This window comes from Phyllostomus hastatus, unplaced genomic scaffold (genome assembly GCF_019186645.2).
Source record: "Phyllostomus hastatus isolate PE091 unplaced genomic scaffold, TTU_PhHast_1.1 phas_contig_40, whole genome shotgun sequence".
Taxonomy (NCBI): domain Eukaryota; kingdom Metazoa; phylum Chordata; class Mammalia; order Chiroptera; family Phyllostomidae; genus Phyllostomus; species Phyllostomus hastatus.
In genome coordinates this window covers 34,122,632-34,146,721 of record NW_025333872.1, presented here as the reverse complement: position 1 = coordinate 34,146,721, position 24,090 = coordinate 34,122,632, and the positions used below count along the sequence as shown (strand labels likewise).

Genomic DNA, 24,090 nt, shown 5'->3' with positions numbered 1-24,090 from the left:
CAGCTAAATTAAAAATTAGCTCCTCAGTCTCACTTGCCACATGTTAAGTGCTCAGTAGCTAAATGTGTCCAGCTGCTTTATTGGACAGCACAGATTATAGAACATTTCCGTTCTCGCCGAAAGTTCTGTTGGACAGCCCTGCTCTAGAGACCTCTCCCTTTTTAAAATGAGGTGTTTAACTTATTCTTTTACTTGTTAAAAGTATAAAAAAATAATTGCATATATTTATAGCCCTTTTTCTTTGATAAATGGTAGTATATTGTCCATGCTTTTCTCCATCTTTTTTTTTGTAATATATCCTGCAGATCGCTCCAGGCTATGGAAAATATACACAGATAGTCCTCATTCCTTTAATAGCTTCATAATACTGTACTTTATTTTAGATATTTAGGTTTATATAGGCCTTACTAATGACCTTACTAATGGTCATTTTGATTGTTTTAGTCCTCAGCTGCTATACTAGTGCTGCGATGAGTAGTAGTAATGCTGCCTTGTGTATGTCTTTTTTCATAGATTACTAGAACCACTATACTTTCAGTACTAATTTCATCAACGGGATTTTCTTTCTTCTAACTATTAAAAATATTCTAATTATAAAAATAATTTAATTTTATTAAAAATAAAAATTATTAAGAGAGATAAAATCATCTAAAATTCATGTTGCCCAGGCAGATAATACTTTGGTGTATGTATACTTTGCTTTGCAAATTATTGTAAGTTCCTGAGTTCAGATCAAATACTCAGCATTTTTTTAATGACTATGTATAGTCAAGGTCATATTGTATATACTCCTTTGAATGTTTTCTTAACAAAACAGTATAAAGATTCTTCTTGTTAATACAGACTTTTTGTAAACATAACAGCTGTGTGATATTAAACTGTATTGATTTTTATAATATTCTTAATTATTACACTATGGTTAGACATTAGAGTTGCTTTTTTTTTAAGGTACTGTATTAAACACTTATATATAACTTTTCCCCTATTTTTAGGGTTATTATCTTGGTATCCAGTAATAGGATTATTGGATCAAAGATTAAAAGCATAATTAAAATTTTATCTTTCCAGTAATTTTTCCAGAAATTCTGTGGCTCTCTTCTTGATAGTCATTCTGGTATATAATTGCTTGGAGTGTGGTTTTGAAAAATCTTTAGTAACTTGACAGGTTTAAAAATGGTATTCGAGGTTGAATATTTTTATGTGCCTATCATTTGTATTGCCTGCTGGGGGTCTTAACGTGTAAATATTTTCCCATTTAACTTTTGACCTCCAATTTTTCTTATGGGGGGGTGTGAGTTACTTATTTATGTGTTAAGGGTGGTAACTATTTTCCTGTCATGTTGCAAGTGTTTTTCATCAAGTGTTTTAATTTGATGAACATTTACATACTTCAGTTTTACATTTTTATGTAATCAATCTTAGACATTTTTCCTTGTTATTATTAGTAGGCTGGTTCTTCAATACCCCACCCGCCTCCCAGAAAAGAAAAACACTGATTATCTGATCATTATTCACCTGTTAAAAATCAGCTTTTGTATTTATTATCAATCTTAATATTTAAGGTGATCAAATACAGTTAACATTTATTTGGAAGCAATTATATGTCAGGTACTTTACATGTTCTCTTTCTTGACTATGATAGACTTTTTCCAAATACTGTTAACAACTATGTGTAAAAATATAGACAAATTAAATTATAGTCTCTTTTTAAAATTGTAAGTAGTATGTTATTTTTCTTTTAGTATCTTTCATTGTAATTAACTGTAGAAATCTATTTCATGAAATGTGATGAATTTCCCTCTCCCATCCTTAATTGTAGAGGAAAAAAGTGTTTCTTCTCATTGCTAACGTGAATTGTGGACTACAGATACATAGAAAAAACAAACTGCACAGACATAAATATTTTCACCATGATCTAAAAACTCAAAAATATTCTTCAGGCTTCTTGTGGATTTTTCTGGAAGGAAGAATCTGTGAACTTATGTTAACAGAGACTTATTTTCAAAACCATGGGAGAAAGAGAAAGAAGCCCTGACACTGACCAAGAAAGTAAGGCTGGCAAACACCGTGACTGGTATTCTTCGTCTGACATCGGAACTACACCACCGTCTTCTGGCCGGTCAACACCGGTCGATCCCTGCTCAACTACGAGTATCAAGGGAAAACATTCTAAAAGGCAAATTTCAGATAGTCAAGTGCATTACCAAGGTAAACATTCTTTAAGAAAGTCCACTAGACCTAGAAGACTTATTCTGAGTACTTAGGAAAGCTTGCATGAAGGAAACTCTTCTGTTAGTGTGTACTTTAATGTATGCATGGAAATGGGCTGATTTACATTTTGAATAGAATATATTTTTATAAATTTATATAAATGTTGTTGGTGGCAGTGTGCATTAGCCTGTTATAGTCAGTCATTCTATCTACAAAAGAAAGAACCATAATTAAGGCTCCTTATTTTGTTTTCTACCTAAATGCTTGTTTAGAAGTTTGGGGGGTACTGTAAAGGCAAAAACAATCAAAATGTTTGTACCTTAATTGTCTTCATTTTAAGAAAGTGGTCATTGTAGGAAAGCATTGATAAAAAGTGGTTAAGAGGCATTTTTTTTAATTGGGTAAAATTACTTCCCCTAGGTAATGCAGCATTTACTGCAAAAGTTCAAATTAAACCTAGAAATAGAATTTAAGACTTGAGATCACCAGTCTGTTTTCTGTTAAACTGTATTATAATGGATATAAGATTAATAATTAGAAATAATTTTTCTTGTTAAAGTGTTACTAGTATGAACTGGTACTAGTACAAATTTGACTAGGTAATATTCTAGAAATCTTTTCATCTTAAATCCCAGGTCAAGAAAACCCCACTGTGTTTAGTAATGTGTACTTAGTAATGAAATGTGTAAGGGCTACAGGTACCCCATAAAAAATGAGCTAAGTTAAATGAGCTGGTTATTATATGCATTAAAAAATGCAGCACAACTGTAACAGCAGTAGCTAAGAATGGTGAGAGTTTGTACTGCAAGGCAAGGAGTGCTAAAAATGGAATCCGAAAAGGAAACCGGGCCAGATCATGAAACACCTTGAATCCTATGCTAATATATTGATTGTTGATGTGAGGGAATACTTAGCCATTGAAAAGATTTAAGCAGGAATATAATTAAATTGCCTATATAAATTCTTACTTTGAGACATATTTACATTTTGAAAAACCTACAAGAACATATGTTTCTTTTTGAAAACAACCCTTTCATGGACCCCTGTTCTTGCTTCTCAGAGATGTTCATACTTTTTACAGTTGGGTGCTAGTCTGTCCATCCATCCTTCCCTCTCTCCCTCCCTTTTCTTTTCCTTTTTTTAAAAAATGTTTTTCAGTACAGTGCTGCAGGATTTTGGCTTCTTCCTCCAAGTCTGTCTCAGTGTGAGTCTCTTGTTTTGATTTTGTGGGTAAAAGCATAATCTGATATTAAACATTTGCTCTATATAATTAAAAACAGACTTTAGGATTGAACATTGGAAAATGCTCATTTATTCCCAAGAAATAATTTAGATACCTAGGGACTTATTAGTAGGAATACTTTGATTTTTCATTCCTTCTCCAGAGCAGTTTCAGAGGCCACATAATTAAGGAGTTAGAACTTCTTAAGCCTTATCTTATTTGAGAAGATAATTGAGAAAAGGCTGTGAAAAACAGTTCTAGCATCACCTATAAAAATTTCAATTATTGTCTTCAATCTGACTTGTACAGTTTTCTGCTTTGCATTGTCTTCTGAATCAAAATCTGTGGTAATTTGTCTACCCTAGATCAAGCAACAGGACCAAACTGATACCTTTCCTTAAACACTAATTTCATTTCCCTTGGTTTATGTTGCAATCACCAGTGTAGGTTAAACTAAGGAAAGAGCAAATGTGATACAAATAGTATCTTGAATACTTGAATTCGCAGATATATGTGTTTGATAGCAATTCTTTCTCCTTTTTATTTCAGCATATTATTTTTTACAGATTTTATTTATTTATTTATTTTTAGAGAGAGAATAAGGAAGGGAAAAAGAGAGAGAGAGAAACATTGATGTGTAAGAGAGAAATATCTATCTGTTGCTTCTTGCATTCCCCCAACTGGGGACCTGGCCCACATCCCAGGCATGTACCTTAACTAGGAATTGAACCAGTGACCTTTTGGTTCACAGGCTGACATTCAATCCACTGAGCCATATTAGCCAGGGCATTTTTTATATGCTTATATTTTTAGGATGTAGTATTTAGTTTTTTTGTTTTTTTTTTTAATTTATTTATTTTTAGAAAGAGGGGAAGGGAGGGAGAAAGAGAGGAAGAAAAACGTGTGTGGTTGCCTCTCGAGCACTCCCTACTAGGGAACTGGCCTGCAACCCAGGCATGTGTTCTGACTAGGATTTGAACTAGTGACCCTTTGGTTCTCAGACCAACACTCAATCCACTGAACCACACCAGCCAGGGTGTACTTCATGTGCTTATAATTTTAGGATCTAGTGTTTAGTTTTTATCTTATTCTCAAATTATGTCATATGTTTTTAATATGAACATCACACTAAAACCCCTAGGAAAGTATTTAGAATCACATTGGTTCTGCTGGAGTGCTACCATTTTCAATCACTAATAAATGGGTTAAGTTCTTATGACTGACAGAGAATATTTGTGGAGAATTTTGTTTTATAAGCATACTTGATTTAATCTTCAAAATAGCATAATTATGTAGGTGGTGTTATCCTCATTCTGTGGGTAGAGAAAATAGATCTGGAAAGGTTTAGGGGAATTGCCCAAGGAGTTATTTAGCGGTAAATCTGAGCCCCAAACCCAAGTCTTCTGATAATGTAACACATTGTCATCCTATTTCACCAAATAAAAAGTTATAATTAATTTAGAGAAAACTTACATTTCCACATTTCGGATAATGATCTTGGCCAAATATCTTGGCACAAATGACTTGAATATCACAGTGTTTTGTCCATTGTTTATTAGGCACAATGCTAATGCTGACAATGCACATGTTTGAATCCTGACTTGTCATCTTATTGTAAAATTAAATATGGTAAATCCTGATACTACCATCTTCTAAAGCAATGTAAAATAAATCCCTATAAACTTGTTATATCATTTTGATGGATTAGAATATTCTTGAAGTTTCTTAAAAGATTCCAAACCTTTCTTAATAAAAACATTATGAAATCCAAATAAAATCTGATATTTAACTAAATACCATAAAATCATATTTTAAGGAAAAATAACTAAAGAATGTTATGGATCCACTTGCTAGGATGAAAAGTAATGCTACATTTGGTAGAGTTTTCACTTCATGTTATTATTGTTTCTTTTTTTAGCTCCTAGGAAACCAGGTCCTAAGGGTCCAGCAAACAGAAAGGGAGTGGGATTTCACTCTCAGATCCTCAGTAGGAAGCCACCAAGGAAAGATACTGATCTTGTTACAAAACGGGTTCATTCTGCAAGACTGCTAAAAATCAATGCATTGCAGAATGAAATAACTGAACTCCAGGTCAAATTAGCTGAGCAGCTAAAAGAAAATAAGGCTTTGAAAAGGCTTCAGTACAGACAGGAGAAAGCCCTGAATAAGTTTGAAGACACAGAAAATAAAATCTCACAACTTATTGCTCGTCATAACAACGAGATTACAGCACTCAAAGAACGCTTAAGAAAAGCTCAAGAGAAAGAACGGGCAACTGAGAAAAGGGTGAAAGAAACAGAAGATGAACTATACAGGACGAAATTATCCTTGCAGAAACTGAGAAAGATCTCTGAAGCTAGACACCTACCTGAACGAGATGACTTAGCAAAGAAACTAGTTGCAGCAGAGCTAAAGTTAGATGACACTGAAAGAAGAATCAAGGTAAAATTTCTATAGCTTCTGATTGTACTGTTTTGTATTATTTTTCACTGGGCATTTAATGTGCTCTATTAAGATTGCTTATTGTAGTACATCATTTGCTTGGAAATGAAGACTATTTTTTAGTATTTTTCTAAGTAAGAGGTTAGGAAAAATTTAACACTGTATATTTAAGAGAAAGATGCAAAAGAGTGTATACATTAAGGGCCACAAGTTAATGAATGAGTGTTTAATTTTATGGATCATAGTTATTTTGGGAAAATATATTATTTGATTACTGATTGAAAATCAAATTGATTCTAAATTGAAAATACTATATAATAACTGTAGCATTTAAAACTGACATTTTGGGGTTATTATATAAGAAATGCCATGTGAGCAATGTTTTGTTTTTATTTCTTTGAAGATTTTTGAAAGATACCTTTTGGAACAGGTGTGCTCTTAACTCCCCAAAATGAAAACCCATATGAGAGGTGGGTGGAAGAATGTTGAGTTACTGGTCTGAGGATACAGATTTTTAAAAATATTATTTTTCTTGAAATGAAAGAGGAAAAGGGTACCACCCCATAAGTGATACACAAGGGACTTATATTAGATATTACCTGATATAGATATATATAGAGATATATAGAGATATATATATAATGGAACATTCGAGTTAAGGCTTAGAATTGCTAATAATTGACATGTACTTTGGAAAGCAAAGGTAAGGAAAAAGTATGGAAATAAAGTTTGCTGAGAGAGCTCTAAAGGAAAGTCAGAACTATATATAAATTAGCTTTTTAAAATATTTTTAAAATATTTTATTTATTTATTTTTAGAGAGGGAAGGGAGGGAGATAGAGAGAGAAACATCAATGTGCGGTTGCTGGGGGTTATGGCCTGCAACCTATGCATGTACCCTGGCTGGGAATCGAACCTGCTACACTTTGGTTCGCAGCCCATGCTCAATCCACTGAGCTATGCCAGCAAGGGCTATAAATTAGCTTTTTGCAATGTATTAGGTGTTTTTAATACAGTCTTACCTCAGTTCTTGTCAGCTTCAGTTTGTCAAACCCTGTACTTGTCACATTTTGATGAGAAAAAAATGTTTCAGCACTCAGAGCTTGCTTGGGACTTGTTGCATTTACTAGAACTTGTACTAGTCATGACACCGCCCCACAAGAGAAAATGCTTCATCATTTAGTACTCATCAGTTTTGGCATTTGTCACAAGTTCCTGAATGAATTAACAATGAGTACCAAGGTACTACTGTATGGCTGGGAGCTTTTATTATAAATGGAAGTGAGATTTTGTCAAAAATCTTTTCTGTGTCTACTGATATTTTCATATGATTTTTACACTTCATTTTGTTCATGTGATGTATCATATTAATTGATATGAGGATATTCGACCAAACTTGCATCCCAGAAGTAAGTCTCACTTGATCTAGGTGTATGATCTTTTTAATGTATTGCTGAATTTGGTTTGCTAATAAACTTTTGAGTATATTTGCATCAATATTTATCAGGGATATAGGCCTATAATTTTCTTTTTTTGTAGGGTCTTTATCTGATTTTGGAACAGGGTGATGCTGACCTGGTAAAATGAGTTTAGGAGCCTTTCCTCCTCTCCAGTTTTTTGGAAGAGTTTGAGAAGGATAGGTACTAGTTTTTATTTGAATCTCTAGTAGAATTCTCTTGTGAAGCCATCTGGTCAGGGCTTTTGTTTGTTGGGAGTTTTTGATTACTGATTTGATTTTGGTAGTAGTTATTGGTCTATTCATGTTATCTATTTCTTCCTTATTTATCCTTGGAACATTGTATGTTTCTAGGAATTTATCCCTTTCTTCCAGGTTGTAAACTTTGTTGGTAGATAATTGTTTCCTGTTATTTCCTTACAGTCTTTTGTTTTTCTGTGATGTCAGTGTCACTTCTGTCTCATTTCTCATTTTATTTATTTGGACCTTCTCTCATTTTTTTTTTGATGAATCTGGCTAAAGATGTGTCCATTTTGTTTATCTTTTGGAAGAGCCAGTGCTTGGTTTTATTGATTTTTTTTACTCTATTCTGTTATTTCCAATCTGATCTTTATTATTTCCTTTCTTCTACTGAACTATGTTTGAGCTATGTTTGTTCTTTTTCTGATTCCTTTAGATGTAAGGTGTCTATATGAGATTTTTCTTGTTACTTGAGGTAGACATGTATTGCTGTAAATTTCCCTCTAAGAACTATTTTGGTTGTGTCCTCTACATTTTGGGTCATTATGTTTTCATTTTCATTTGCTTCAGGTGTATTTTGATTTCTTCCTTGATCTCATTATTAGCCCTTTCATTGTTTAATAACATGTTATTCAGCCTCCTTGTGTTTGTGTGTTTTTCAATATTCTCCTTATACTTGAACACTAGTTTTATATCATTTTGATCGGACAAGATGTTTGATATGATTTAAATCTTCTTAAATATTGACACTTGTTTGTGGTCTATCATGGAAAATGTTTAATGTATACTTGAAAAGAACATATATTCTGCTCTTTTGGGCTGAAATGTTCCAAAAATATAGTTAAATCTATATGTGTCATTTGAAATATCAATTAAGTGTGTGTGTCATTTAAAATGACTTTTTTATTGTTGATTTTTCTGTCCAAATGATCTATCTACACATTGATATCAATGGGATGTTAAAGTCCCCTACTATGGCTGTGTTACTGTTGATCTCTCCCATTATGTCTGTCAGTATTTGCTTTATATATTTAGGTGCTCCTGTTTTGGGTGTGTAGATGTTTACAAGAGTTATATCCACTTGTTGGGTGAATCCCTTTATCATTATGAAATGCCCTTCTTTTATCTGTTTTAACAGCCCTTGTTTTAAAGTTTATTTTGTCTGATCTAAGTATTGCTACCCCAGCTTTTTAAAAAAGTAATCTATTTGCATGAAATATCTATTTCCATCCCTTTATTTTCAGTCTCTGTGTGTCTTTCAACCTGAAGTTGGTCTCTTGTAGGAAGTATAAGTACAGGTCTTGTTTTTTGATCCATTCAGCCACCCTATGTTTTTGGATTAGACATTTAATCCATTTAAAGTAATATGTGGTAGGTATGTACTTACTGCCATTTTGTTAACTATTATTTTTTTAAGAAATTCTTCTCTGTTGCTTTCTTACTCTCTTGCTCTCTTCTCTTGTATGTTGATGACTCTCTGTAGTGTTGTGTTGGGATGCCTTTGTTGTGGAAAATCACTTTCACACAAGGAGAGATAATGAAGCACAAACTTTATTTCCCGGGGGCCCAGAGGGTTAAATCCCAAATTCTGAGCCTGATCTTTATTCTCCCTGGGTTTAAATAGTCCTGGGCTTCCTGCCTATGTGGTGAAGCAAGGTTACAGAAGCTAGATGTGGAAGTTAGGTCTAGCTACCTTATATGGGAGGCAAAGGAGCAAAACGCAGGAGGAAGCTACAGAGCACAGGAGCTTATCATGGGAGTTAGTGTAGGACCTTGAGATAACCAGCTGTTGCCTTGGTGACGACTGGTCAGCTTCTACAGTCCTGTGTGAAAATTTGCAAGTGTTACAGTTACAGAGCATAGAAACTTTCGGGGTTTTTCTTTTCCTACCACACCTTCTCCTTATTTCTTGTTTATCTCTTACAGATTTTGGTTTGTGGTTACCATGTGCTTCACAGATACCAAGTTATGTTGATATCAGTCTATTTTAAGGTGATCGTTGCTTAAGTTCCAGCACATTCTGAAATCACTACCTTATTTTACTCACCTCCTTCATGTTTATATATTTATTATTTTTTACTTTTCTGTGTTCCTTAATTTATTGTTATAATTACACATGATTTTCCTATTTGCCTCTTAACCTTTATACTGCCTTTATAGTGGGTTAATCTACTGCTTATTAAGTGTTTACCTTTGCCAGTGACAATTGTTTTCCTATATTTTATTTATATGTTTCATCTTTTTTCTACTTAAATAAGTTTTTTTAAATTTTATTTTAATTGTTGCAGTGCAATTTTCTATCTTTTACTCCCATCCCAACCCACCCAGTTTCTTTAACTTTTCTTGTAATACTAGTTTAGTGATGATGAACTCCTTGACCTTTTTCTTGTCTGGGAAACTCTTTATCTCCCTTTCAATTCTAAATCATAGTCTTGCTGGGTAGAGTAATCTTGGTTGCACCAGTACCTTCTGACCTGCAAAGTTTGGGTTGGAAAATCTGTCTGGTAGTATTATGGGATCTTCCTTGTGTATAACTAACTGCTTTTCTCTTGCTACTTTTAATATTCTCACTTTGGCATTTTACTTACATGTTTAATGTAGGCTTCTTTGGGTTCATCTTCGTTGAGAATCTCTGAGCTTCTTGGACTTCTGTGTCTATTTTTTTATCCCAGTTTAGGGAAGTTTTAAGTCATTATTATTCCAATAGATTTTGAATTCCTGCTCTCTCTCTTCTTCTTCTGGTCCCCCTATAATACACATGTTGGTATGTTTGATGTTATCCTAGAGGTGCCTTAAACTGTCCTAATTTTTTCAATTTTTTTTCTTTTTGCTGTTCCAGTTGGGTTTTTTTTCCTATCTTGTTACAGATTGCAAGTCCAGTCCTCCACTTCATCTAATCTGCTGTCGATTCCCTCTAATGTATCCTCATTCCAGTTGTTGTATTTTTCATTTCTTTTTTAAGATTTCATTTATTCATTTTTAGAGAGGGAAAAGGAGGGAGAAAGAGAGGAAAAAACACATTGATGTGAGAGAGAAACATCCATCAGTTCCCTCTCATACACATCCCAACTGGGGATTGAACCCACACCCCAGGCATTCCCTGACCGGGAATCAAACCAGTGACATTTTGCTTTGTGGACCATGCACAACCAACTGAGTCACTCTGGTCGGGGTGTATTCTTCATTTCTGATTATTTCTTTTTCTATGGTTTCTACTGCTTTGTTGAAGTTCTCACTGAGTTCATCTATTTTTCCCTATGTTAATTGAGCATCCTTATAACCAGTGTAGATTGCTTTTCTTCATTCCATTTAGTTCTTTTTCTAGAACTTTGTCCTGTTCTTTCATTTTTTCATTTCCCCATTTTGGCTGCTTCCCTTTGTTTGTTTCTGCTACATTTTGCAGATCTTTATTTTTTCCTTCCTTCCTTCTAACTTTGGGATTAATTTGTTCTTTGTGTAGTCTATTGACGTGTAAAGTTACATTGTTTATTTGAAGTCTTTCTAGTTTCTTACTCTGTGAGTTTATTGCTATCAAGTTTCCTTTTCAGAACTGCTTTAGTTGCATGCTACGAGATTTTGTGTGTTGTGTTTCCATTTTTATTCTTTTAGAGATAATTTTCCCTCTTTTTGGGTTTGACTCAATAGTTGTTTAGAAGTGTGTTGTTTAGTTTCCACTTATTTATAGATCCTCTCACTTTGATTTCAGTTTCATGCCATTTTGGTCAGAAAAGATAGATAGTATGATTTCAATCCTAAATTTGCCAAGATTTGTTTTGTGTCCAATTATATGATATATTGTGGGGAATGTTTCATGTGCACTTGAGAATGTGTATTGTGCTGCTGTTGAATGGAACCTTCTGCTATGTCTTTTAAGTCCAGGTGTTCTAAAGTGTGGTTTAATTCCAACGTTTACTTAAGTAACTTTTTGTCTGGAAAATTTACCCACTGCTGATAGTTTGGTATTAAACTTCTCTACTATTATTGTATTATTTGTTTCTCTGTTAAAATTCACTAGTATTTTCATAATGTATTTCAGTGCTTGGGTGTTTGGAGTATGTATATTTATGATTGATTGTTATATCTTCTTGATAGTAGACCTCTTTATTATTACACAGTGATCTTCTTTGCCTCTTATTATACTTTTTGGCTTGAAGTCTGTTTTGTCTGTTTTGTCTGATATAAGTGTGGCTCTGCCCACCATCTTTTGATTTTTGTTTGCCTGGAATATCATATTCCATCATTTCACTTTGAGTCTATATGTGTCTTTAGAACTATAAGTCTCCTGGTAGTTGGGTCTTGTATTTTCATCCATCCATCCACTCTGCCTTTCAATTGGTAAACTGAATACATTTACATTCAAGTTGACTGTTGATATGTAAGGATTTACTACCAATTTATCTTTTGTCTTCTGGTTTGTCTTTTCCTTGTTTCTTTTTCCATCTGTTTCTGTCTACATTTGTAAGTTGGTGGTTTTCCATGGTGATTTGCTCAGTCTCCCCCTTTTTTATGCTTCATATCTCTGGTCTAGATTTTGCTCTGTGGTACCATGATGTTTACATAAAATATCCCATAGATAAAATAGTTCTTTTTCTGCTGATAGCAATTTATTTTTATTCACTTGTAAGTGTTCCATCCTTTTGTCCTCTCCCCTTTTATATTTTTGATGTCACAAAGTATCTTTTTATGCTGTGATTTGTTACCAAATTGTAGTTAGAGTTATTTTTAATGTTCTTTTTCTTACCATTCTACTCTAAAAAAGAGTGCTAGTTTTCTAATTTTGACTATCACCCTAAGCAGAGTTTGTGTACTTTTTTTTTTCACCTCAACTTGAAGAGTTGCAATATTTCTTGTAAGTCAGGTCTAGTGGTGGTGAACCCCCTCAGCTTTTGTTTGGGAAAGCCTAATTTCTCCTTCATATCTGAAGAGTAACTTTTCTGGATAGAATATTCTTGGTTGGCACTTTTAATCTTTCATACTTTGAATATGTTCTTTTATACTCTCCTACCCGTAGAGTTTCTGCTGAGCAATCTGCTGATAGCCTAATGTGTGTTCCTTTGTAGATTACTAAAGTGTTTTTTCCCATTTGGTTGCCTTTAAAACTCTTTGTCAATGACTTTTGACAGTTTTAACATAATGTGACTTGGATAAGGCTTTTTTTTGTGTTGAGATAATATAGTGTTTTATTAGTTTCATAGACTTGGATGTACAGTTTCTTTCTCAGGTTTGGGAATTTCTCAGCTATTTTGTCTTTAAGTTTCTGCTCTTTTTCTCCTCTCTTCTCCCTTTGGTTTACCCATTAATCTAATGTTGGCTCTGTGAATGTAGTCTGACCATTCTTGTAGGGTTTCTTCACTTTTAAAAAATCTTTGTTCACTCTCCTGTTCCACCTGAATCACTTCGAAATTCCTATCCTCAAGCTTGCTTATTCTCTCTTTCATCTGATCTCTCTTTCCAGGGCTTTGTAAAAGCATTCTTCATATCTTTTTAGAATTGCACTCTTTGTAAAGTACTCTTCTTATCCATTAATTTTTGTTCTGAAGTCATTATATTGCCTTTCTGAGTTTTCTTGTAGTTCATTAGATTTCTTCATAACAACTATTTTGAATTCTTTATCAGTGAGATCACAATATTCCCTATTTTGGGATGTGATTGTTAGGAAATTGTCATTTTCTTTTTGTGATATTATGTTACCATATTTTTTCATCGTATCTGATGAAAAGTCTCTTTACTACTGCATCTGAAGTAGTGGACACCTTTGTTCATTTTGATTCTAACAGTTCAACAGGTTCATAATTAGGAGCCTTCTTTTGTTTTCTAGAAGGTGGTTCTATAACATACATTTTGGTTTCTCTTACCAAAGCTGACTTACCACTAAGGTTGGGAGCTCGTGCATTAAAAAAAAATCTGGAGGAGAAAAAAACCATGGTGGCTGTAGGGGGCGGGGGTGCAGCTTTGGGCATTGCTCATGCAGGGGGATCCTCCAGTGGAGGGAGTCCCAGAGGTCTGTGGGTGGATTTTTTGCTAATATCCTGGGGTACACAGAAGGATACATATTTCTTCATCTCTCTGTACCTGCCTTCTTCTTTTCCCTTTTCCTCTACCTGGTGACTGTGGTCTCTTCTCAGAGAGAGCAATGGGTTCTTCTAGCTGCAGCATGCACCGCAGGGCAGACCTTCCACTCACCACATCTACCTTCCACGTCCTCTGCCAGAAAGGTTGTGTTGGCCTAACTCTGCTGCCACTGCCACTCTCCTGGCTCTGCAGCCTTCTCTGAGAGCCAGTCCACCCTCTTTTGGGTGTACAGATGGATGGATCTCTCAAGTATCCTGGTGTGCTGGGCAGAGGGGCATTTTTGTTCAATTATGGGTGTCTGATTAGTTGTAAGTCAAAGGGGAGAGGAAAAAAAGTAATGACTCATGCCACCATAATGTTGACATTATCTAAAAGAAAACATTTTAACATAAATTCTCATAAACTTCATAGAACATTTTGAAGGCCAGAGAGATGCCTATTATTTTTATTTAGAGATATTTTATAAGGTAATCTCAGCACCTTGAATAGTGCTGTGTAATTTTACACAGCTGTCTTCATATCTGTTTGCCCAAACAATGATTCTCAAAAGCCGTGATTTTCATCACAGCCCTTAGTTGTCTTTTGCTCCCAACTTAAATGACTATCCATGTATGTCTCAGACTAATGCTTAAGATTATTTATAAATCATTGAGAAAAACAAAGAAAAAAATGTATTTAAGCATTAAATTGTTTGGTCAGTCTATTTCACGGATTATTTTGTTTAGAAATACTAATCCCAACCTCGTTTGTATGCCTTATACAGTACTACTAAAAAATCACTTTGATGCTAAGTGAAATGTTTTGCTGTTTAATTATTTTAAGTACTATTTTAATGTGTTTGCACACATATCATAGGAACTAACGAAAAACCTTGAACTGAGTAGTAACAGTTTCCAACGACAGTTGCTTGCTGAAAGGAAAAGGGCATGTGACACTCATAATGAAAATCAAGTTCTTCAAAACAAGTTGCAACAATTACATCACAAATTGAAGGTAAGCACTTTATTTTAAATCAAATATTTCTCCCTGTAATATATTAAATGAAAACTCAATATTTTTACAATACAGTTAGTTTACTTTCATATTTATAAGTAGTACAGTATCATTTACAAAATTCCAACACCATCTTTGGCACTTATAAAGAAAAGGTTTGTTGATATAATCACTATAACACTTGTCAAAATTGAAACACTGAATACATTAAGAGATATTTACAAGAGATATAACTGAAGTTAAAAAATTATGTAAAAAAATTATGGGCACTAGAGTTTTTCTGTTGCATGGTTGAATAATCCAGTGTTCTTCCTCAGAAAACCATGATTAATTAATTTTAAAGTTATTTTAAATAATGCCCTTAATTTTCACAGTGTGTAGACTCAGAGGAAACATTCAAATCAAGTTAATTTTGTTAAAACAACTGTTCTTAATTTTCTCCTGAGATTATTTATGTGTTGAAATTTTGTGAAAAATTTAGTGTTTATACATTATCTCACATTAAAGTTTTACTTTGTTAATCAAATTCTCAGAGATATCTATAGCCCCCAAATGGTCAACAACACTTGTGCTTTTTTTGTTGTTCTGTTTTGTTTCCAGAATTTCTGAACATCTTTATTTAGGCACTTTTCTTTCAAAATAATAAAATGTATTGCATACCCATCTTTTTTTTAACTTTTTTTACTTTTGTTCAAGTACAGTTTTCTGCCTTTTCCCCCCACCACCTACCACCCTACCACCCTAGCCCTACCCACTTCCCCCCACCACCCTAGCCCTACCCAATTCCCTCCCCTGTTTCCACCCACCCTTGTTATTTCCATGTGTCCTTTATAATTGTTCCTTCAAACCCTTCATCCTCTTTCCCTATAATCCCCTCCCCTCTCCCTTCTGGTTACTGTCAGCCTGTTCTCAATTTCAGTGTTTTTGGTTATATTTTGCTTGCTTGTTCATTTTGTTGATTAGGTTTCTTGTTAAAGGTGAGATCATACGGTATTTGTCTTTCACCGCCTGGCTTATTTCACTTAGCATAATGCTCTCCAGTTCCATCCAGGCTGTCATGAAGGCTAGGAGCTCCTTCTTCCTTTCTGCTGCATAGAATTCAATTGGAACACTTGTGTTTTTTTAAAAAAAGGTTTAATTTTTAACTCATTAATAATTTATAACTCACATTTGAGAAACGCTAACTAAATTATTTGTCTCTTGCTTAAAGTGGAAGACAGTTTAGGACAATACTAGCTCTGTCAGGTAGAAGTGGAAAGATGAACAAAATGAATGTTGCCTTATTTTCTCTCTCTCCTTTTTTTTTTTTTTTGACTGCCAGTATATATTGGACTTTGTAGGGAGAATCATTGCTCTGCCTAAACTTAAATATCGTAGAGATGTTCCTTTCTATAGTTAGGTAGTTACAAAGGGAAGCTGAATTAGGTACATTTCAGTTTGGTAAGTAAAATATCAGTTGACAAGGTGAGAATTTCTGTTTTAAACTGACACTCTGTGTACTTAAATGTACTGGGTTTATTTTCAGGAAAAGGAGAGAGAACTGGATATAAAAAACATATATTCTAACCGTCTACCAAAGTCTTCTCCAAAGAAAGAAAAAGAATATGTATCAAGAAAAAATGGTATAGTAGCTATTATTGTTGTTGAAAAACATGTGGTAGCTATTACTAACAAAATAAATTCTGAAATACAAGGAAGGCAAAGGTGAAAGAACTTCATTGAAATAAATTTAAGTTTCCTTTAAACTATTGACTAGTTTAATATTTAACATTAGTTTTTGGAAATTCTTTCAACTTTCTCGAGCTTTCCCCCGAGCTCATAAAAGTTATATTTTATATAATTTCTAAAGTTTTCTTTATAAGCATAACCCAAACTAGAGATTATAATACAATGAACCTTTATTTATATATCACCTAGCTTTAATAGTTAGTTATACATTTTACTAATCTCATCTCTTTTTCTTACTCCCCCACCCAAAGTATTGTAAAGCAAAATCCAACTATTTCATTTCACTAATAAATACTTTTAGTATTATCATGCATATATTTATATTTTTTTAAACAGAAGTATAATTTCTCTCTTCTGTAAATTATAAAAATTTAAAAACACTAACTATATAAAAACTTAATAGGATTTACTGGTCAGAATTGTCATCAAATTACATAACTGCCAGTAAATCCTAGAAACAAAAACTATAGTGAGTAGTCATTGAGCTGAGCAAAACATGCATTATTTCATTTAGATGGTGAATATATATACCAGCTGAATTCCATATATCTTAGCAATGTTTACTACAATTAGAAAAATTATTTTATAATTTTCATGGTAGCTGCATGCCAATGTGATTTAACAAAGCAGTGTACAAAAGGAGTACAAACCAGTGAAGACTTCAAGCTGGAAGAATTTCCTATTACACCAAAAAGAGTTATGTGTTATGAAAACAAATGGGAACCCAAACGTCTTACTTTGGTGAGTTTAGCAGTATGATTAGATACCAAACCTTAGCTTTGAAGTTTTTCTCAAAACACAATATCAAACATTTTAAAAATTTCAGCAGTGACACTAATGCTCTCTCTGTAAATATGCAACTAGCCTTTCAAAGAGACAGGTACCATCTGTGTATTTTTATTAAATTCTTTAGATTGACTCTTAGTTCACATTGTATCTTTCAAATGCTTCAGAAGAAAAATGTACTAAGTTTCTTACATTGTATATACCAAGATAGTCTTAAAAACCCTCCTTGCTTTTATGTTTAAAAGCAAATTATAGTAGTTTTCAAATGATTTGTTAGAATTTTACTACATTTAATTTGGGGGAGAATTTTACAAGTTAGCTAAATGCTGAGCAAAGAACTTGCAGTGGAGTCTGACTTCATGCCATTCGAACTAGAGTGGCATGCAGTGGGTCTGTGTTGGACCTTCACATAATAGGACATGTATTCTGACTACTGGAGGGTCCTTTTCTCTAAGAGACTTTTCTCTTTAGTGTTTAGTTTAAAATCCAAAAGAGACATGTACCAGAGAGCCATCACATTTATATAATCCTATGTTTCTGTGCCTTGTAAGTATCCCCATGATCCTGAGATCTCTTTTTGTATAAAACAGAAAGGATGAACTTTCTGTTTTGGTTCCTGTGTCTACTCTAATTTTTTGTTTCTTAATTTTAATTTAGACAAGTTAGCTGTATCTGCTGTATTTCTTCCTGTATTTTCACTGTCATGGAGACTAGTGATCATGTTAAGTGGTCTTTTTGAAGGTTAAATTGTGGAATAGTAATTTTTAACTTTAATATGATAAAAGTTTCAGCAGGAGGAACAGCAGCTTGATGTAGTAAAAAGAGTATAGCCTTAGAATTAGCATTGCTTTTTTGTTAAATTCTTGTTCTGACATATTAGTTGTGTGACTGGAGCTTCAATTTCCCAATTTATAAAATGCAGGAGCATTACCCTTCAGGGTGTGGTAATAACTAATCACAAAGTTTATTAAGTTAAGACTGATCTTCCACTTTAAAGAGCCTCAGCAAATGGGAGCTGTGTTGATTAAAGTACAGACTAAGTTGCTATGGGAAAGAGACTTCAAATACAATGGCTCAAGCAAAATACAAGTTTCTTTCTCTTGTAATAGTCTAAAGGCCAAAGGGTAGTCCAGAATAGGCAGAAAGATTCGTTTCATGGTAGCTGTCTTTTGTCTTATTGCTCTTCCACCTTATAGGGTGTAGTCTTCTTCTTTATGCTTGGCTCACCACCCCTGTGAAAAGGAGGAATGAGGAAGTGAAGCAAGCAGTTTTTTCTTTTACAAATGTGATCAGAAGTTGTATACATACTTCCACTCATACCTTATTGGTCCTGTCTAGCTGTAAGAGAGGCTAGTCAGTGCAGTCTCCAGTTGAACAGCCCAAAGTATTTTGGAACGAAAAGGAAGAAGGGGAACATGGATACTAAAGGGGCAATGCTCTACTACCCAAGTCTACTAATAACAGATATTTTACTTTTATTAAGAAAAATATACATGTGAAAGAGACCATATAAAAGAATTTAAGTTTATATTTTTACTTGATTTAAATATTACAAAATTTATTAATTGAAGACTTTCAGCCTAAAAGTATAGGTGAGACTCATATCCTAGTATAAACTGAAAGATTCCATGTAATTGTCTCTGCCTGTGTTACAGTTCAATGCCATCTCAGCTGGCCCTTATACTCAGTTAATAGCCTTTTTGGTTAACTGAATTAATCAGATTTTTTGTGAAATGTACAAAGCAATAATACTTCTGAAACTTTTTTATAATTTTAGGTAGGGTATTGACTTTATTTCCATTATATTGGTTTTAATATAGCTTAAAATGCTTCCTTAAATTTTTAAATAAAATATGAAAGATGCTTCAAAAGCACACAAATTTCTAAGGGTGGTAACTTCTGATTTTAGTGATTTATTAATTAAAAATTTTATTTCTAACTTAGTTGGTATCATGCTTAATGGGAGATAAATCTAAAATATGTAAATAGCTTCTTCTCCTTTTTCTTCATGTGAACTTGAATTTTTTTTAATATGTAACAGGACCTGAAATCTGAAGAGAGAAATGAGCATGAAGAAGCAGGGTTTCTAAGCCCAGTTGTACAAAGAGAAGAAAAATTTGTTAAAGATCAAGGAATCCATGTTGTAAAACAAGAGGCTGAGAAACTACAGGATGGTAAGGGTTTGTTTAAGCATGTGATGAGTCAGCGTCCCTTGGGAAAGAAAGGGTTAACATCCCCTAATATCATCCAGCTGAAGAATGAATTGGACATACAGAACAAGAAAAGGTTGATACAGTAGTAGCAGGTATTCTATCAGCATTCATTCAAATGCTGTGATTACTAAAGAAAGAAAACAATGAAAAGTGTCTTTTAGTTGCAATTTGGGTTAGAGAATAAGGATAAAATTACCTTCAGAAAATTCAGACAAAGGGGAAAAATTCTTTGTGTATTAACTAAAGCTTAATGAAGATATAACTGAAGTACAACTGTCTTTATTGGCTTGACCTTGAAACTCTTGTGTGTAGATTAGCCCAAGCATTAAAATCAATAAATTATGAGGTTCTGAATATATTCCTATAATTTTTCTTTGGTTTTAACTTGTAAAGTAAATCTTTAATATGTTCAACCATTCATGTAGAAGTTTAGTGAACCAACTCACATGGTTTCAGATATTGGAAATAAAGTTCAGTAATAAATTTATTTCTATCTGGATAAAATGTCTTAAAGGTAAAGGTGAGACCAAGCCTTTGAATGTACTCTGTTAGTTTTGTTGTAGGTGCTTACAGAGAAATCCTTTTTTTCCCTTAAAGCTAATGGAACATAAAATCATAATTAATTGTTACTTGAATTAGTGTACATACATTTGTGTGTATATTTAAAACAATATAACAGTTGAGTGGAAGCTATATTGATATCACTTTTGGCTAAGGTGCAAAGAGAGATGCTTTCACATGTTAAACTATAGAATAGAAAATTAGGTGTTATGTTCAATTCTGTCTAGGTACCAGGAAAAGGAATAAAGTAATAGACTGTCACTTTTCTTTGTCCTTTTCAACTGATTTTCCCCACCCCTGGAGTCTATATGAAATAATCTCTGACATCATTAAGAATGTATGTCATTTACTAAAATTACCAAATGTGTAGAGTGTTCTTACATACTTTAATACTTAAAATTTTTTATTTGGAAATAATTTCAAAATTATAGCAAAGCAGCAATAATGACCAAAGAACTGTTCAAGATTAAGTTGTATATCTCAGGCCCATACCATAAAATATTTCCATGTGTATTTCTCCAAAATAAGGACATTCTCTTATATCATGTCATTCTGGTATGGTTTTCAACCTCAGGAAATTTAACTTTGATACAACCTATTTCTCTTATTGGCTGTCTATAGTACATCTGTCAGCTGACACAATATTGTCCATTACAGTATTTTCTTATCTGGAATAGCTTCTTTACCTTTAAAATAATATTTTGTGAGATTTATATTCCTGATGAATACAGGCCCTTTTTGTTTTTTAATAGAATGTTCCTCATTGAGGTTTATCTGAAGTTTTCTTTTAATTAGATTCAGGATAATGCATCTGTCAGAATACTGAATAAGTGATGTGTCTTTCTAAGGGTATGACATCCAGTAGTTAAACTTATTTTTAAGTTTAAAATAGAAGTATTTTCTCCATCCATGCCACCACCCTCCATTCAGTGTGCAGCACTACATCAGGTATAAAAACTAGGCAGAGGACCTTTTTCCCCACTCTTTAATTGAAGAACAAAATTTTTCTTTAAATGGAAATACAAACCTTAAATACAGTACACATTAAGTATATTCTTTTTGAATCCCAGAATATCAAGTATAGATATGAGATTTATGGTGTCCATTTTCACTGTAGTGTTAACACCCAAACTAAATAAAAACTTGCTTTGTAAAAGATGAGGGTTGAGGTTTCCTGTTTAAAAATATTGATTGCTATAAAATTTCATTTTATACAGAATGGGAAAGAGAAGCACTTGCTAAAAAGCAAAAAGAAAAGACATCTGTGCTAGAGAAAGAAGCCAAGCCAGCATTGGAAACTGGAAGATACCAAATGAAAATGTACCAAATTCAAAATCCAGATAAATTAGAAGAGGAAAAAGAAAGACTGAAGAAAGACCTTCCACTTGCCAAACTGAATGACATCAACAGAGACTTCCAAGATTCTCAGAATCTAAAAGGTCATCCTCTGCCATTGCTACCTGATTTGGAATCTGAACTGTACTCCCCAGAGAAAAGCCCCAAAACACACAAGTTCTCTGAATACTTAGAGAGATTATTCAATGGCCATCACTTGCAAGGCATCAGTCTTTTAACTTCAAAAGGAGATGGTTGGAATCCAGGAAACATCAGAAGCCCAGTCTCTCCAAATGAGCTTGCATTTGGCAGCTACGTGCCTTCATTTGCAAAAACATCAGGGAAGTCAGATCCATTTAACCAAAAAAATGGCCTTTTGGATTTCCAAAGAAACAGTGTAGAGAAACTTAGTAAAGACAGTGTAGATTTAACTACAAGAAAAGAGAGAAGAGCTAATCTGATGGAACAGCTCTTTGGTGCCAGTGGCAGCAGCACCATTTCCTCTAAAAGCAGTGGCCGGAATTCTCCGGCTGCTAGCAGAGGAGACTTTGACCCTTTAAATTTTCTCCCTGGAGACAGAAGCAGCAGAGAGCATGATGAAGATAACTTTTTCCTCACCGAAGGAAGAAGTTTTAATCCAAGCAGGCACAGATTAAGAAATGCAAACAATAAACCAGCAGTAAAAGCAGTTGGTTCTGTAGAAGATGAGATTGAAGACATAGCACTGAGATGACTGACTATAGAATACATTTTTCCAATTGTAAATATTTAAATATTTTAATACAGTATATATTATAAAATTTAAGAAATTATTTTAATAGATAAATACAGTGCAAATAAGTAAGTTGATCATATGACTTCACATAGCTAGTTCACCAAGAATGAAGGAGGCTCTTTTGAATGAAACCTAAAATAGACAAATATCTTACTTAGTTTTTACTTTATTTACAAATAGGTGTTAGCTCTTAAATCAGCTCTATGGGAAGTTTTACTCCATTGGAGTTCACATTCATTTTCTATTTTTAATCCCTATTTATTTATTTGTATTTAACTCAGTGAGCATATGGCCAAACCTAGTCTTCTTGTTGATCAACTGAGTGGAAATTAAGGGTGAGAGACTCTGTTGGGAAGCTTAACTCCCGGGCAGCGGAGAATGGGTGCTATTTCAGAGCCATACCCTTAGTTGAGAGGGGTGGAGGTCCCTTTCTTACATGGCCAGGCTGAGCTACTTTTAAATGAAGGCAGCCATGACATTGGGACTTCTCATTTCTTTGGAAGGAAGCCCAGATAAGGGCTACTCATTTCTCAATTAGAAGTCTCATTCAGTCACAACTGGGCTAACATATTAGGCTGAATTTGGAAGATGTTTGCACAAACAGTTCTGACATGGCCCCCAGTACCTAATCAGTAATTCCTCTCTTTCTTCTCCTGCACTATTTGTATCTGAGTTTTCATACCAAATACATGAAATAGAAGAAATTTTATTCCAATATAGAAATATTTTCAACTCAATTATGTTTCCAAAGTAACATAACTTGGAAATTTTAATATATACTATTAAGATTTGAGCTTATTGTCAAACCAAAGAGAAAATGATAGTGTAATACTACTCTATTTATAGAACTATTTTGAAAGCAACCTTGCTTTCAAGTGTTTTAGAAATGGGAATTCTGCCTTGCAGTCTAGGGTGGATGTTTTTCTGTTGAAATGCATTTGCATTAGTCATTTGCTCACTTCATCTGCAAAGACTTTATGATCTTGTATTATGCTAAGTATGATTGGTCTTTAAGAAGTGGTAACACATTACCAACCACGTAAAGTTTTCTGCTAATGTTGTTTAAATGAAGAGTGATGGAAATAGTGCATCAGGGGAAGAATTTAAAAATGTATATTGGCACTTACTCTAAAGTGAGATGTTATGTTTTTTTCTTTTAAGAATTTACTATGTAGTCACTCATGGTATGATTTCCAATGCCAAGCATACATACTGATGAGGGTACAAGTGTTACTGTTTATCTTGAATTCTTATAAATGCTTATTATTGAATATAATTTCATAACTATTTGACAAGACTTTACCTGGTTAGGTCTCTAATTAAAAGATGTACCAGCCATCTTTTCAATTGTGTCCCTGTCATTTATTGGGAATTGAATCTCCCAAAAGTGCTAAACTATATTTTTTAAATGTTTTAATAAGTAGATTTTATGTCTAACATAAATAAGTATTTAGTATGTTGCAAATAATTCTAATATATGTAAAACACAATATTGTAATGCAGTTACCAATAAAATATTATGTAATGTTAATTTTGTTCATAGCTGCTAATTTTTCTGCCAAAAGTATTCAAATACTTAGGTTGTTTTGTCTTACAGGCTTTTCAAAAAGCCTTTTAGTAAAGTTGTATATTTAGGTCATTTTGATTACTCTTTTGTTTTTCGTTACCCGATATTTTCTAGGCTCTTTAACTGGATACAGAATTTCTAACATAATTACTAAATTTAAACCTAAAATTAAGTTATATACTTAGAAGCATTATGGTATGAAGCATTAAAATTAGAGATTAAAATGTACAGAACAGGGTTTTTTTATGAACAAACCTTAGAGAGTACATTTTTTTTCTAAATAAGTTAAATTTGTTATTTGTACCCAGAACTCTTAATAAAAGTTAAGAGCATACTATGACTCTTTGTTTGAATGATACCTTAGGTCACCTCAGAAAAACATAGTGGGAAAATTACCTGCATGGTTAATTTTTATTTCATTATTCACCTATTTTTATTCTGTCCAGTATTTTTAGCTGAAGTAGATGAATTTGCCCTAAATCTCATTAGA

At 33.4% G+C, this 24,090-nt stretch overlaps 1 protein-coding gene across 2 annotated transcripts in view; it reads left to right on the top strand.

The window, feature by feature from the left end:
- Positions 1 to 23,830, top strand: part of LCA5 (lebercilin LCA5) — a 34,394-nt gene extending 10,564 nt beyond the window's left edge. Inside the window, exons 2-8 of one of the 2 annotated variants that reach the window (XM_045844229.1) lie at positions 1,820 to 2,208; positions 5,352 to 5,875; positions 14,498 to 14,635; positions 16,161 to 16,257; positions 16,965 to 17,104; positions 19,191 to 19,323; positions 21,141 to 23,830. In XM_045844229.1, the coding sequence (XP_045700185.1) occupies positions 2,010 to 2,208; positions 5,352 to 5,875; positions 14,498 to 14,635; positions 16,161 to 16,257; positions 16,965 to 17,104; positions 19,191 to 19,323; positions 21,141 to 21,991 (2,082 nt within the window). In that variant the 5' untranslated portion in view covers positions 1,820 to 2,009 and the 3' untranslated portion in view covers positions 21,992 to 23,830. The remainder of the gene's footprint in view (positions 1 to 1,819; positions 2,209 to 5,351; positions 5,876 to 14,497; positions 14,636 to 16,160; positions 16,258 to 16,964; positions 17,105 to 19,190; positions 19,324 to 21,140) is intronic. The other variant, XM_045844230.1, reaches the window with a different exon arrangement.
- Positions 23,831 to 24,090: the final 260 nt, after the last annotated feature.